This window comes from Haemorhous mexicanus, chromosome 2 (genome assembly GCF_027477595.1).
Source record: "Haemorhous mexicanus isolate bHaeMex1 chromosome 2, bHaeMex1.pri, whole genome shotgun sequence".
Lineage (NCBI taxonomy): Eukaryota > Metazoa > Chordata > Aves > Passeriformes > Fringillidae > Haemorhous > Haemorhous mexicanus.
Window position 1 is genome coordinate 15,069,143 of NC_082342.1, and position 13,552 is coordinate 15,082,694.

The 13,552-nt window shown below is 39.7% G+C and overlaps 1 protein-coding gene across 2 annotated transcripts in view; it reads left to right on the forward strand.

Moving 5' to 3' along the window:
- UVRAG (UV radiation resistance associated) overlaps positions 1-13,552 on the forward strand; it is a 92,972-nt gene that overhangs the window by 3,656 nt on the left and 75,764 nt on the right. Inside the window, exons 2-3 of one of the 2 annotated variants that reach the window (XM_059873210.1) lie at positions 11,403-11,520; positions 12,960-12,994. In XM_059873210.1, the coding sequence (XP_059729193.1) occupies positions 11,403-11,520; positions 12,960-12,994 (153 nt within the window). The remainder of the gene's footprint in view (positions 1-11,402; positions 11,521-12,959; positions 12,995-13,552) is intronic. The other variant, XM_059873219.1, reaches the window with a different exon arrangement.

Below are 13,552 nucleotides of genomic sequence, written 5' to 3' on the forward strand. Positions count from 1 at the left end.
AAGGCCATTAGGTTGGTCAGGCAGGACTTTGCTTTGGTGAGACCATGCTGGCTGTTGAATCACCTCCCTGTCTTCCATGTGCCTTAGCACAGCTTCTCAGAGGATCTGTTCTGTGATCTTCCCAGGCACAGAGGTGAGGCTGACAGAGTGGTAGCTCCCATGGTCCTCCTTTCTGGCCTTTTTAAAGATGGGTACTAGGCTTCCCCTTTTCCAATCACCTGGCACTTCACCCGACTTCCAGTATCACTTCTAACATATGGAGAGTGGCTTGGCAACTAAATGGGCCAGTTCCTTCAAGACTGTGTGATGCATCTCATCGGGTCCCTTAGACTTGTTCACGTTCAAGTTCCTCAAGTGGTCATGAACCCAGTCTTTGAGTGTGAGGGGCTTTGTTCCCTCAGTCCCTATCCTGCTGTCCGTCCATTCAGGATGTGCTGGAAGAGAGGTTGTCATTGAAGACTGAGGCAAAAGAGTTGTTGAGTACCTCACCCTTGTTACCAGTTTTCCAGCATTATTTTTCAGGAGGTAACACCTTCTTTGGCTTTTTTTTTCTGGGTAGCATACGTGGAGAAGCCCTTCTTTTGCGTCCCCTGCCAGGTTCAGTTCCAGATGTGACTTGGGTTTCTTTCTTTAAAGATGTGCATCACTCATACACAACGTTTTGGGCAACACGGCAGAAAGGGATGTTTCAAAGTGTGCTGGCAAATGTGTTTGAAGGGTCTTGTATAGGAAAAGTGGAGAAAGTTACTGTATGGGCCCAGGGCTGCACATGAATGAGACTTAAAACTAAACCATGAGAAAATAGTATCTTTTTAAACATTAGTTTTCTATTACTCTTGTTATATATTCTCCTGAGTTATCTGGGAAAAAAAGACTGATTCTTAAGTATTTTGCTTCCCCTTTCCTACAAAATATAGGGGGAGGGGGGCAATCAGAATAATGGATGGAAAGTATTGTATTGGAATATTGCTTTCACTTCTCTTTGACACACAGTCTTTAAATGCTGAGTGGGAAGTGCTGCTCCAGTGAAAGATCACAGTGTGAATTGTGACCTGCTGGTCTTACTCAGTTGTCTCCATATCCATCTGTATCAATGTTTAGTGTTTGTTAGAGATAAATTAGGAGGCGTAGTTGTTAAAGTTACTGGAAAATTGTAATTTAGGCCCAAAAGACTGGCTGTTAAGCTGGGGCTGGATCTGCAGTGTACTTTCTGTATTCCGTAAGGGATGCAGGAGTGTTTTGCAGACCAAATGATCTGTTGATAAATTAGACTGTTATGTCCAAAAGCTGTACTAAATCAGTTTTCGTGCTTTATTTGGGATGTTTGTGGTGGGTTATGGAATGTTCTTAATTGAGCAACTTGCTAGCTAAAGACTAAAGTCTCATTTATGAAGGGAAACTGACTTACTTGCTATTGATTTATCATCCAGCAACAAGATAAGCATTAATATGCTTCAGGTTATTAATCATCATATGCTGTTTGCTTGTGGAACCCAGAGTGTCCTTTAATGCTTCTTTAAGGTCAAAATTGCCATTGTTTTGATTTTGTTGTTGTTTCTGTAAGGCCCTGTTTTGGGTGCTTCCTTCTGAGTATCATCTTGATATTCCCTGGTTATTCCCACAGCAAATGTGGACTAATGCTCCCTTCCCAAGGTCATGTTAAGAGGCTTAAGAGACTTCTCTCAACTGCTGCAGTGTGTTATTAATGAGATGGGACTTGCACCCTGATGTTCTTTTTCTGTCTGGTGGGTTAGTTCCCATGCTGTGTCAAAGAAGCAGCTGCATTTTCAGTCTTTCATCTTGAGACTAAATGATTATTTAGACAAACCCAGAGAAAAGCATCAATAAGGAAAGATGTTGTTCCGAGCTACCTCTTCTAAAAGGTTTTGGTTAAAGATGGAAAGACTGTCTAGTTTCCTATTATTTGCATCTTATGTATACACCTAGCAAGGAGAGCTTTGTCTGGCCAGTGGCTAATATTTGCCCACTAAGATTTTCTTAGCCATAGTTTAGGGCAATTTTTTAGGGTGTGCTGACAGTTCTTACTCTTGGGAGCTGTGGTGTTTACCAGCTCGCTGGATTGTCGCTCTTGATGTTATAGTGACCACAACCAAATGCAGCTGTTGAAACAATACCCAGAAAGAACTTTATTTGCCCGAGACCCTGCATAGGCACATGATTTGGCTTTTGAGTCCTTCCTGCTAACATTATGTTTAAGTTAATTCTGTGTATTGAGTCTTGTTTTGCCACATCTAAACTTTTATCCTGTTTGTGTCCCTGAATGTGTCTTCTGTACCTGCCCGTACAATATGTTTTAAAAAACAGGCTTTTACAGTCTTTCTGCAGAAATTACCACAAAAAAAAAAAAATAGAGATGCAGAAGATGAGTGAGTCGTGTGAACATCATGAGCTTGCATCAGTTTTAGTCTTGGTTCTTTCATTCATTTTGGACTCTAAAGTAAGTGGTGTAGATTTTCTACATGTGATTATGGGGTACAAAGAGAAGATTTTTTTTCTATAAACAGCTGAACAGTTACCAGCTGTTTACATCATTTCGTGGGGGTAGAAGTTGAGTTCGGAGTTGCTCCTCAGTGTAAATGGAATTACTTAGAGAGGAAGTAGTTTAGAGGTTTAGCTAGTAGGAAGGGGTGCAGGGAAGGACAGACCAGAGAACGCAGCTGTCTTTCAAGAGTAATACATAGTCTTAAGTTTTTTCAGTTACAGTATAGTCATCTATTTTAATTACTTTCTGGTATGACTGTTGCTTTAGTTAGTGTTAAAGGAGCAGATAATGCCATAGACTAACATATTTTGTTAGATCTCACACTGACCTCAGATGTTGCATTCTTTAATTCCATACTGACCTTGCAAAGGACTGTTTTGCATTCAGAGAGCTGGAAAATAATTATGCTTCTGCATGGACCATGTCAAGTATTGAGACATTCCTTATTCTTCCTGTTTCACTTTCTCCTTGTGTGAATTAGGGCAGACTTCATGTCTTCTGAACATCTTCCATTTGCTGACTGTTCCTGCTGAAGCTCTCAGTGCAGTACAGAAGCAGGAGTAGCCATGGCATGGGGTATGGATGATTAGAAACCTGTATTGACCCTTGATGTGTTCACATGAAAGCTACATAGCACTGTTTTCCTTCTTAAGGGAAACTTTCATAAACCTTTCAGATGCCCAGAAGTGTAAAGGAAAGGAGGTACTTTGATTTAAGGATCTGTAAACTCAAGTTCACAATTGTGCATCTTAGAAAACTTTGAGCCCATGTTGATGAAATAGCTTTGATTTTTCTTGTGGTCATTTAGGCTTTGACTTTTCTTGTTGTCATTTAGTCTGGGTAAATCATTCTGCACAGGTTCAGTGTATCTGGTTCCTTGCATAAGATCTTTGGGAATGTGAGGTATGTGATGTATGAGTGTGTTGCACCTTCACAGGAAAAAAAGTGTAGTTGTGTTCCTACAGTGCATCTTCGAACCAGTGCTGTCCTCAGTTCTGATTCCTAGTAGAAATCGTTTTCTTAAAGGCACTTGCAAGAAAGTAGCTTAATCTTAAAAAGAGAAAGGAGTTCCTGGATGCCTGTTGATCGCTTGACATGGGGAAATGGAGATAGGAAGGAGTGCAGTCATAAGGAGAACTACAAGTGATTCATTGAACTAATTATGGCTGTATATGAACTAATGCTTTGAGGGCCTTGCTGTCTTCAAGTGTGTGCTGGAAGACATTAAAATAGAATTCCTTAAAATTCCTTATGGTGTGTCCCACAAAAATTTCATATCAAATGCTTCTGCTTTGCATCAGAAGTAAATCTGAAAGCCCATTTGATTCTCTTGACTCTGAACTGTGGAAAACTGTTAAATTGCAGACCTCGTAAATCTTCCTAGCGAGTGTGTAAATTAGAGTACAAGCATTTTCTTGCCCTTCCTGTTTTGTTAAGTAACCATACATCTGAGTAATGCCTAAACTTCCCATGTACATTTCTTGGGTATTAAAAGCTTTATATTTTGCAGCAGAGGTGACCCAAGCCTTCTGTGAGATATGCTCCACTTAAAAAAAAAAAAAAAAAAAGGTATTAAATTGGAAAATGAAGCAGCTTGAAAACTTAGGTAAAATTATTTATGAATTTTTGTCTACCATTTGACTTCCAAGAGATTGGATCATGTGATTGCTTCTTAATATTCAAACTGGGATGGAGAGGTGAAGGCAAATAGTGAAAATCTGAGGAAGTTGGAAGGTGCAATATGGAGGTGTAGAGCAGTGCTGTGATAATAAATAATGCTCACGTTGACTAAATATAGATCATATTTGGGTAACTTTTTTTTGGTTTAGGGCTGGAGGTTTTATGCTTTTTAAGAAAAAGACCCAGCTCAACCTGTCTGCTATGAGCTACAAAGCACACAGAGCCCTCTGTTTTAATATGGCTTAATTCTTACAAATATCCAGACATCTAAGTAGCTGACATTGCAAGCTCAGGTCTATTCAGTTCAAAAACAGTGGATTTGTTGTAGTAACATTTGTGTTGCTAAGTTGCTTTAATGCTAAAATAGTTGGAAGGATTTTGTTAAAATTCTTCTAGAGCTTCTGTGGGTCATAGAGCAAGGAACCAAGCTATGATATTCATCTGAAAGCCAGGTAAAAACGGAGTGTGTACCATGTCATACAGAGGTCAGAGCTGATCCTGATCTGAAAAGAATTCAGGGAATTTACTTCCTTGACAGAATTGTAAGGAAGGTACCAGTCTGAAAAAAGAGATTGTGCCCAGAGATGAAGACTGTCTTGGTGTGTCTTGATTAAAAACTGTTTGATAAGTAGGGTACTCCATTAAAGCTATAGAAGTAGACCTGGTGCTAAAATTTTAGCCAGTGTTGAAAGTTCTGGAAATACGACAATTGCTTTTCAGCTCATCAGGCCTCTGAGAGAGCCCTGAGTGGTGGTATAATTTTGGTGATTTTGGGCTAAGTAATTTATGTAAACTTCTACTTTGCTTGTACAATATGATTTCCCAGCCTTCTTAATGCTGGTTTTACCATTGTATTTACATTTCAGGCAAAAGTAAGTTTCTGGTTATATGGGTTATATGGAAAGTCATCAGGAATGGGATGAGTGGTGCAGCCTTTTTCAAATTTAGTCACAGATGCATAAAACTTTCTCCCTGAGCAATTGAATTTAATCTTCATTCTGAAAAATTTATTTCTGTTTATAAAATTCTTAAAAAATCTGCCTGGTGGAATTTCTGAAACTTGCTTATGGCCATGGGTGCAGTGAGCCCACTGTCACTTAGTAACATCTGGAAGTTTTCAGCCAAACCCTCCATTCAGAGAGGGGGCTGTTTGATGGCATCTTGGACGGTTCTTGCTGGAAGAAACCAAACTACCTGCCTTGCCGAAGTTCAGGTACTCCCTTGACTCCTTTGCAAATTTATTTAGCATGTCAAAGGGCCTGCTGAGAGTACAGTTCATGATCAGTGTTGCTAAAAGAGCCAGTGCTAAAGAGGGAAGACTGTGCTACTGGGAGAAGGCAGATGTGGGACAAGGAGAAGACAGACCTCCCCCTTTTCCCAGCTGTGAGCCATTAGATCATCCCAGCTGCCGACAGCATGATAGGCTCCATGTGATTAGAATGGGCTTTGCTGTTGCTTCTATTAGTGACCTGAGCTTCACAATTGATTCTTGGAGCCAGAGCTGGAGTCAGTGTGATGGCTGAGTACCAGAAATAGAAAATGGTGTTTGGCTGTGTTCTCATCCAGCCTGGATATACTGACATTATTTTTTTTTTTCTGAAGGTCATCAGATTCTTGTAAGCGAATAATGAAGTGGTTAAGATGGAAGAGGAATCAGAACTCTCCGTGCTTGCTTTAGCTACCCATTATATGGCCTTGAACAAATAATTCTCAAATTCCATGAATACTTGATGCTGTTGTAGGTAGTCCTGTTTTTCTGCCATGAGCAGTCCAGACCTTGTGTTAACAGCAGTGCACTTCTCTCTCATTTAACTTACTCCTTTTTCTTACCTCCCTGCTGTGTCATCTCTACAGTGATTTTTATTAATCACACCAGATTATTAGACAAAAAACAGTGAACAGCTTTATCACTTCTGTTTTTCAGGCCTGGAGGAAAGCAAAGAGTGGCATCTGGATAAGCTTAAGCTGTAATGAAACTTCAACACTTAAGTCTGCATCCTCTGTCCTCTCCTGTGGTGGGCACATCTGTATAGCTGTAGGGAGCTGAATTGGAGGAATTTAGCCAGATGTTACCCTCACTTACCCAGTTAGTTACTCTTACTAACTTTTGGTTTTGATGGCTTTACCTTGGTTTAATTTTTTGATCCTCACCATAAGACCGTGCAAAACACATTGTGCAGGATGGGAACATGCTGAAGGTGGCATTCTAGGCAGAGGTTGTGAAAGATTCTGGTATCTTAGTGTTGAGGGAACTAAAGCATGAAGGGACCAGACCAGTTTGTCCTTTAGACCTCAGAAGACATGGCTGACTGTCTAGAATCATCTGATGAAAAAGCTGTTTTAACAAGGTTGATGAAAATACTTGATTGTGGAGCAGTCTGATTTGTTTTGAGTGAAGCTGGCAACCGCTGAGCAGGGATGGTATTGCTGTGCTCCACAGCAGCTCTGTTAAGATGCTGTCGTAGTACTCTGGAAAGGTGCTTTTCTGCCTCTGCAGGCATGAGGGATGAAACCTGATGGTAGGTTCTGCTCTTCAGATCTCTCCTACAGCTTTCCTGATCAGACTTTCTATCTTTGGGATAGCTGTCTGCTTAAGACCTGTGCTATCTTTACATGCAGCAGTGTTTTTAAAATACAAGCTACTCAGGATTTCTCCTAATGGAAAAAAAAAGTGTATCTCTTCTCCTGGTTTGTAGTCATTTATCTTCAACATAGAAGGAAGTACGAATTTCTTTCATGTGAATCAACATGTAGTTGCTATATAGCAGTTGCTTTTAATCAAATGCAACTTAGAATGGCAATTAAAGCAAAGGATAACCAGGCATGTAATGTAATTTCACTGCTCCATTGGCTTTCTTGGAAATTGCAAAGGTCTAGGACAGTTGTAACCAAAATAACTTGTGTCACAGCCCTCTGAGAATGATCTGTTAGACCTGCTGTACTACTGTGCTAAGCACTGATACAGATATGCCCCTGTTAAGGCTGCATGTGCTGAACTGAGAGCTCTTGGAAAGGCTGAACAACCTTTTCCATGGTATTAATTCTGCAAAAATAACTTTTTTTTTTCTGTGGGATATCTCACTAAGATACTTGCTGTAGATGCCTCTCTGAGGTCTTCAGTCTTGTATTGCTGGTAACCTGTAAACTCTTTGAGGAGATAGCAGTGAAAATTAGCCATACTCATTGCATATGCTACTTTTTTTTAAAAATGAAAACAGGTTCTGCACTATCATCTTGCACTCACGCTGGCCTTTTTGAAGTTAAGTGACTCATGAGGCTGTCAAGGCACTTAGATTGTTTATTAGCCCTTGTATTTTGAATTTGAAGGTGGGCTTTTTAGAATGACTGTTCTGGCTGCAGAGCATCTTATCCTGGGGGAATCCTCCTTCATGATGAAGATTTCTTGACACTTTTACAGAAAGAGCAAAATAGCTGAAGCTTGTCACTAAAAAAAGGGACCTTTTTTTAGCACTTCACCTAGAAGGAGGAGGAAATGAAAGACTTGTGTATTATCTGCAGCTGCTGCATTCAACATAGAGTGTACTGGTTTAATCTCTAAAAAGAGTTGCTTTTGTGGTTTGAAATGCTCTGGTGCCTCATTGTGAACTGCCTTCCCCTTGGCTCGTGGCAGTGCCAGGCTCTGTTGCTCCACGTACACTTCAAGCTGGTGGTTTCATTCCAGCCATTCTCTGCCTTCAGCCTCTTGCTGCTGCGTTGTCTCCTCCTTGGTCTGCTCAGCTGCTTGTCCAGCCATGTGGTCCAGCCATATTGAGGAAGTGAGCTGGTGAAACTAACCCAGGAAAAGGGAGAGGTGGTTAGTTTCCATTGACATTGGCTCCCAGATATGATTCTGTGAGCAGCTGCACAAGTGCTTATTTATGGTGTAACGAATAAGAAAGGGTGATGCAGTGCTGGGGTTTGGCAGTGTTTGGCTAATGCTGGTGCTGGCTGAGCTGCAACACAGTGGGGTTTTTGTTTTGTGTATTCCAATGTCTCCAGCACAAAATTATATGAAATGCATAGGAGGTAACACTAGATAGTTAAAACTTCCCTCAAAATGATATTTACTTTGTCACAAAACAAAGCCCTTGATGAGGAATTCTAGAACCTCTTTCAGTTGTCTTTGGATATGTCTTTGTACCTGAGAGTCTCCTGGTTTCAGCTAATTATCATTGATCAGGAGAGGTTAATTAACTCTGAATGTTGCTTGTGTAGAGTTCTGAGGAAATTTGAATAATTCAGTATAATATCAGTGAACATAGTGGGTGAACAGGAAGATTTATTTTCAGTATTCAAGTCTCTCTGGCATCATGACTTCGCTAAATGGATAGGAGGAGAGTTCTGGCTAAGCTGCAGATTCAAATAGACATTCATTACCTGTTGCACACTGAGTTCTTAACTATGTTGTGGTCTCACAACACCAAATTTAATGATCCTCTTTCAACAAGTTTAGGAGAAGTGAGACTTTAACCCCCAGATGCTGAAGGGTGCAAGGAAATCACAAATCATGGAGATGAGGACTCATATCTTGTTCAGAGGTGCAGGTGTAGGTTAGGGCACTCCACAGTTTTGGTTTTTTTTTTTCCAAACCTCGTTGACCTCATTGTGGACTGTGAATGGTAAGAAACTTGTTTAACTTTGCTTGAGAGCTAATCAATGAAACATTTTACTTAAAGCAATTACACAAATTAGTTTGCAATCCTAAAGAGACCTGGAGAAAATTGCTGTCTTAGAGTACAGTGTGGGCTGTTCTTTGTCAAGGATGAAAGAAAAAAAAGTTACCAGAAACGAAGGGAATGAGCATGGTAGTTGATTGATTTCTCTACTACTGATTTTAATTAAAAGAGAGATGGCACATAAAACTCTTGAATCATTTTTACAGGTAGCAAAATTCATGTGCAAAGCCGTTTCTTAAGGAGTATTTCAGTTGCTCATAGAAGCAGCCAGCAAAGCTACCCTGTAGCAGGCGCAGGGCCGGCTACGGCTCCGTGGAGGGATATTTAGAGATAGGTATTTGCTGAATCATAGGAATTGAACCAGGAGTCCTCACTCTGGTCCTCCAGGCCTGCTTATTTCTCTGTGACCCCATAGGCTAGTTTCCCTAACCCTTACAATTGGTCAGTTTTCAATCCCCCCCAACCCTATAAAAGGGGCTGCCTTGGCCCATTTCTCTAGAAGAGCAGCTTCAAGACCCTTCGCGAGACCCTCAGAATAAACCATTGTGGAACCCTTGGCCGCCTTCTCGGAACTTTGTCCAGATGAATGATTTGAGGTTCCAGTCGACACCCCTGCTAGGAAATCCCGCTAGAACGAGGGATAACTTCGCAGGGAGATGCAAAAGAACGGCAGTTACAGTTTCTCGGAGAGAAACGCTGCTCTGTCAGTGAAGAGTCTCTCGTTCGATGCGTCAGATGTAAAATAAAATGAAGCCACCGGGGCTAGCTTCTTAGCCGGATACTACCCAGCTTTGCGGTTAGATGTGAAAAAATATTAGAGGTCCATGTAGCTTCTTTTAAGTGAGGCATAATATTTCTGTTGACATTTTTGATACAATTTTCTAAGAAAATAGGACCATGTAGTCTCACAGAACGTTTTTTGTTCGTTGGGTTTTTTTTGTTTTTAATTTTGTAGTTTTTGTATATACTAGAGGTACCTGGGCATCCCATCTCAGGCTCTGTTTATAGTCTAAGTCATAAACAGACTTTAAATGGAATGACTCCATCAGTGATTTTTAGGCTGTCAAACAAAAATTGCATATTCCTCATACTTTTCCGTGAAGGAAAACGAATCTATCGCTGGATTGGTGTTAGGTGATATAAAGTGTCATACTATGATTCTAAAACAGATTATGGCCTTTCAACTCTTGTTAAAAGCCTTTTAAGACAAGCAACAAACAGGAAAATTGTCTTTTGGTTTCAGAAGCTTTTAAAATGTGCTTTTGGTCAATCAGCTTTTAAGGTGGATTCAGCCTTACAAATAAAGACACTTTTGGAAAAAAATGGTGTAAGATGGACTCTGAGGTAAAAGTACGCACTAAGCTGTTGTTTGAGGCTTGTTGGTGTATTGTGGTGATCCACAAAGTATGTGGAGCCATTTCTCAATGTCCCCGTGGTAGTGGGTGAAACGCTGGTGAGTTGAGAGATTGGGAAGATATGACACTGAAGGATTTGGTGAGAACTTTATGTATTTGAGTTGGCAGTTCACTGAGTGCTGCATTCATGGGAGGCTGTTTGAAGCATGGGTCTTCGAAGTTAAAATAGAAACAACAGCTAAGCAATGATTAAAGTGTGACAGTCCTGCAAAATTGCTTTGTTAACTAGGTAAATTTTATAAGATGTTAATAATGTAAAATATTTGTCAAAGATTAAGAGTGTGATGTGCCTTGAAGTTAAGACCTTAGCCACAGCTATTAAAGCTGTTGGGCACAGAGAGGTGGGAGAGAGAGATTGATTTGATCTGATGATTTTCATTCAAGGTGCAGTATTGTCGTAAACCAAGATAATGTTGGAGTTGGATAAAATCACTTAAACTAAATATTTTAGTGACATATCCTACTCTGTTCATTCCAAGGGAAAAGGACTCTCATCACAGCAGATGGTAACTGACAGTGAAACTCTCAAATTTCACTGTGCCCTTAATTTTCCCTGAAAATCTTGATATGTCTTCCTGATGTATTTTACTTTTATTTAAGGTTGTTAGAGCTGTTTCCAGGATTACCATGAAATCAGGAAGCTTTGTTCAGCCAGTTCCTTATGGCTCTGGATTAGGTGGTGATTTGTTTGAGCTATTTGTCCATTAATGCTTGTTGAAAATAGTTTTGGCTGGGAAGTGTTTCCAGTGCGATGATGCAAAACATCTGGGTGATGCTGCTGCTGTGTTTGAAGCTGATAGTGTCACATTGCTTGGAACTGCTCAAAGAGTTGTGGTGATTTAGTCATGTGGGATAAAAATGACATACAGAACATGAATAAGAATAGCTTCTCTAGAATATCAGTGTTGCTTAATCCAAGCTTGTAAGTGCTTGTTGCTTGTCCCGTGGCTTTGCTGAATCCTGGCTGTTTACACTTGTTGTCTGACAGAGAAAATTGAGTGTTTGGTGGGATTTTTTTTTTTTTTTTTAACAACACTGCTTTGGGAATCATTAAAATGCTTTGAAAAAAGAGAAAGGGTTAATTATCAATCTAAGAAAATTCTTTGATTTTTTTTTTCTTATTTTTAGCGCCGTCTTCGTCATCTTCGGAATATTGCTGCACGTAACATTATTAATAAGAATGGCCATCGCCTCTTGGATACGTACTTCACTCTTCACTTGTGTGATAACACCAAGATCTACAAAGGTAAACCAGGCTTGCTATCAGCCTTTTTGCTAGTTAATCTTTGAATTCTTCTGATATGAATTCTCTTTCTTCCTTTTTTTTTTGTCTTGAAACTTTCAGCCATTAGTTGCATCACCTTTGCTAACACTGGAAAAGAGCTCTTTAGTTTCCTCAATTTCATGAAAGCTTTCTGTGTTAGCAGCCAAGGAGGCAAAAGAGATGACAGGTTTTGTAGTCTTTTAAATCAGCCTGTTTTTGTCATTGCTCTTGCCTGACAATGCATCTGATGATGTAAGAAATTGGGAACTTCCAAGGGCACATAAAAGTTAAAGCTTTTGGAGCTTTGGTTGCCTTTTGTGGGAAAGAGTGTCCCACTGTGTGCATACCAGTTGTTTTACAGATTATACATCAGCACATACTGTTATCAAAGTTTTCAAAAAATAGAATTGCCAGCCAATGACGTGAAGCATCCAGGCACCTGTTTACAGTTTAGATAACTGTGTGTGAACATTAGGTCTCCTTTCTTTCTTGCTTTTCTTTCCTACTACAATATATAGTTCATTGTGGAGAGATGTTATTAAAAATAAATTTTCATGCTCCTTTTGGTGTTATTGGAGATGAATTTTGATTTTCTCTTCATTTTTATTTTCATCTGGCACAGTGACACATCTGGCATCTTGCCTTGCTTTTTTTACCAAGGTTGGTGTTATAGAAGGATAAGAATACAAAACCTGAGCTTGCGGCCTGGACTTTGTTGTGGTGGTTGGTTAAACCTGTCACTGATGACTGTTTCTCAATGGTTGGTGTTAGGGACTCTTCTGCACTTCAGCAAAGCTTTATCCCTGGTCTCAGCTGGGCTGGGATATTGTACAAAGTCTTTATTCCTGTCTCTAGAGCTGTCTAAAGTCTTTTAAGCTCTTGCTTTGACTGGGAAAGCCAGGGTTCATGTGCCAGCAGTTGCTTATTCCCATTTAAATACAGGGTTGTTAGCACCTTTGTCAAGTAACTTGGCAGCTTCCTCTCTGAGCACCTGGAACAGGTCACCATTGCTCTGCAGGAAAGTGCTGTAATTAATTTTTCCAAGCTGCTGTGTTCCAGGAAGAGGTTGTGTGGCAAACCAGTCATTTTTGCAAATGTCATCCAAATTCTGTTAACTACCGTGCCATGTTCTTTCCTCAGAAATCAAAGCCTTGTAAAACTTGAGGATTATCATGGGTATAAAGATGAAATACTAAATTTAAATAATGACTTGTAATAAGTGGGTCTGAAGGAGTAATTTTAGTCAAAACTATGACTGCATTTCAAAGTCTGTCTTATGAATCGGTTACTAATAAACTGGATCCACTAACATTTGTCATTCTTGATTGTTACTTATTTTGTTTTTTTTCTGTTTCAAATACTAAGATCTGTATTAGTGTTTAAGCTAATCTAAAGGTGCTTTTTTACTTATTTTTCTTCAGAATTTTATAAGAGTGAGGTGATCAAGAATTCTCTGGTAAGTTACTTTAATGTGGAAGAACTTTGTTTTAAAAATTGTGTTTTTAGTGCAGTATACTGATTTCTCTGCTGAATACCATAACTGTTTAATGTGTCTTTCCACTGTTTGGTTCTGGTAGGAGCATTGTGTTCTTCTCCTCCTTTTCAGATTCTTTTCATTAGGGTTAGAATAGGGAGCTGCTGAGTAGTAGAAATGCTGGTTTCTATTAACATCTTCGTGTTGTGTAGGAAAACAGCAAGGAATGTGTACCTGCCAGATATATACATGTATTCTTTGAAGAGCTAATAGCTGTAAGAAACTGAAGTTTGAAAACATGTTAGATTTTCTAAATTTTTCATTTTAGATGAATGAAGGAGCCAGAACTGAACAGTTTATTACAAATGAGCAAGGGTAGTAATAGGATAGGAGTAGGATGTTGCAAATGTTGGCTAAGGGAGTTTGAAAACCTGCTGAACACTTTTTAATGCCTCCATTAACAAGGCAGAACTGCTCTATTTATAGCACCCTGGGTAAATGCTTTGAAACCCTCCTGAATGAAGGAAGAGCTGTCTGCTT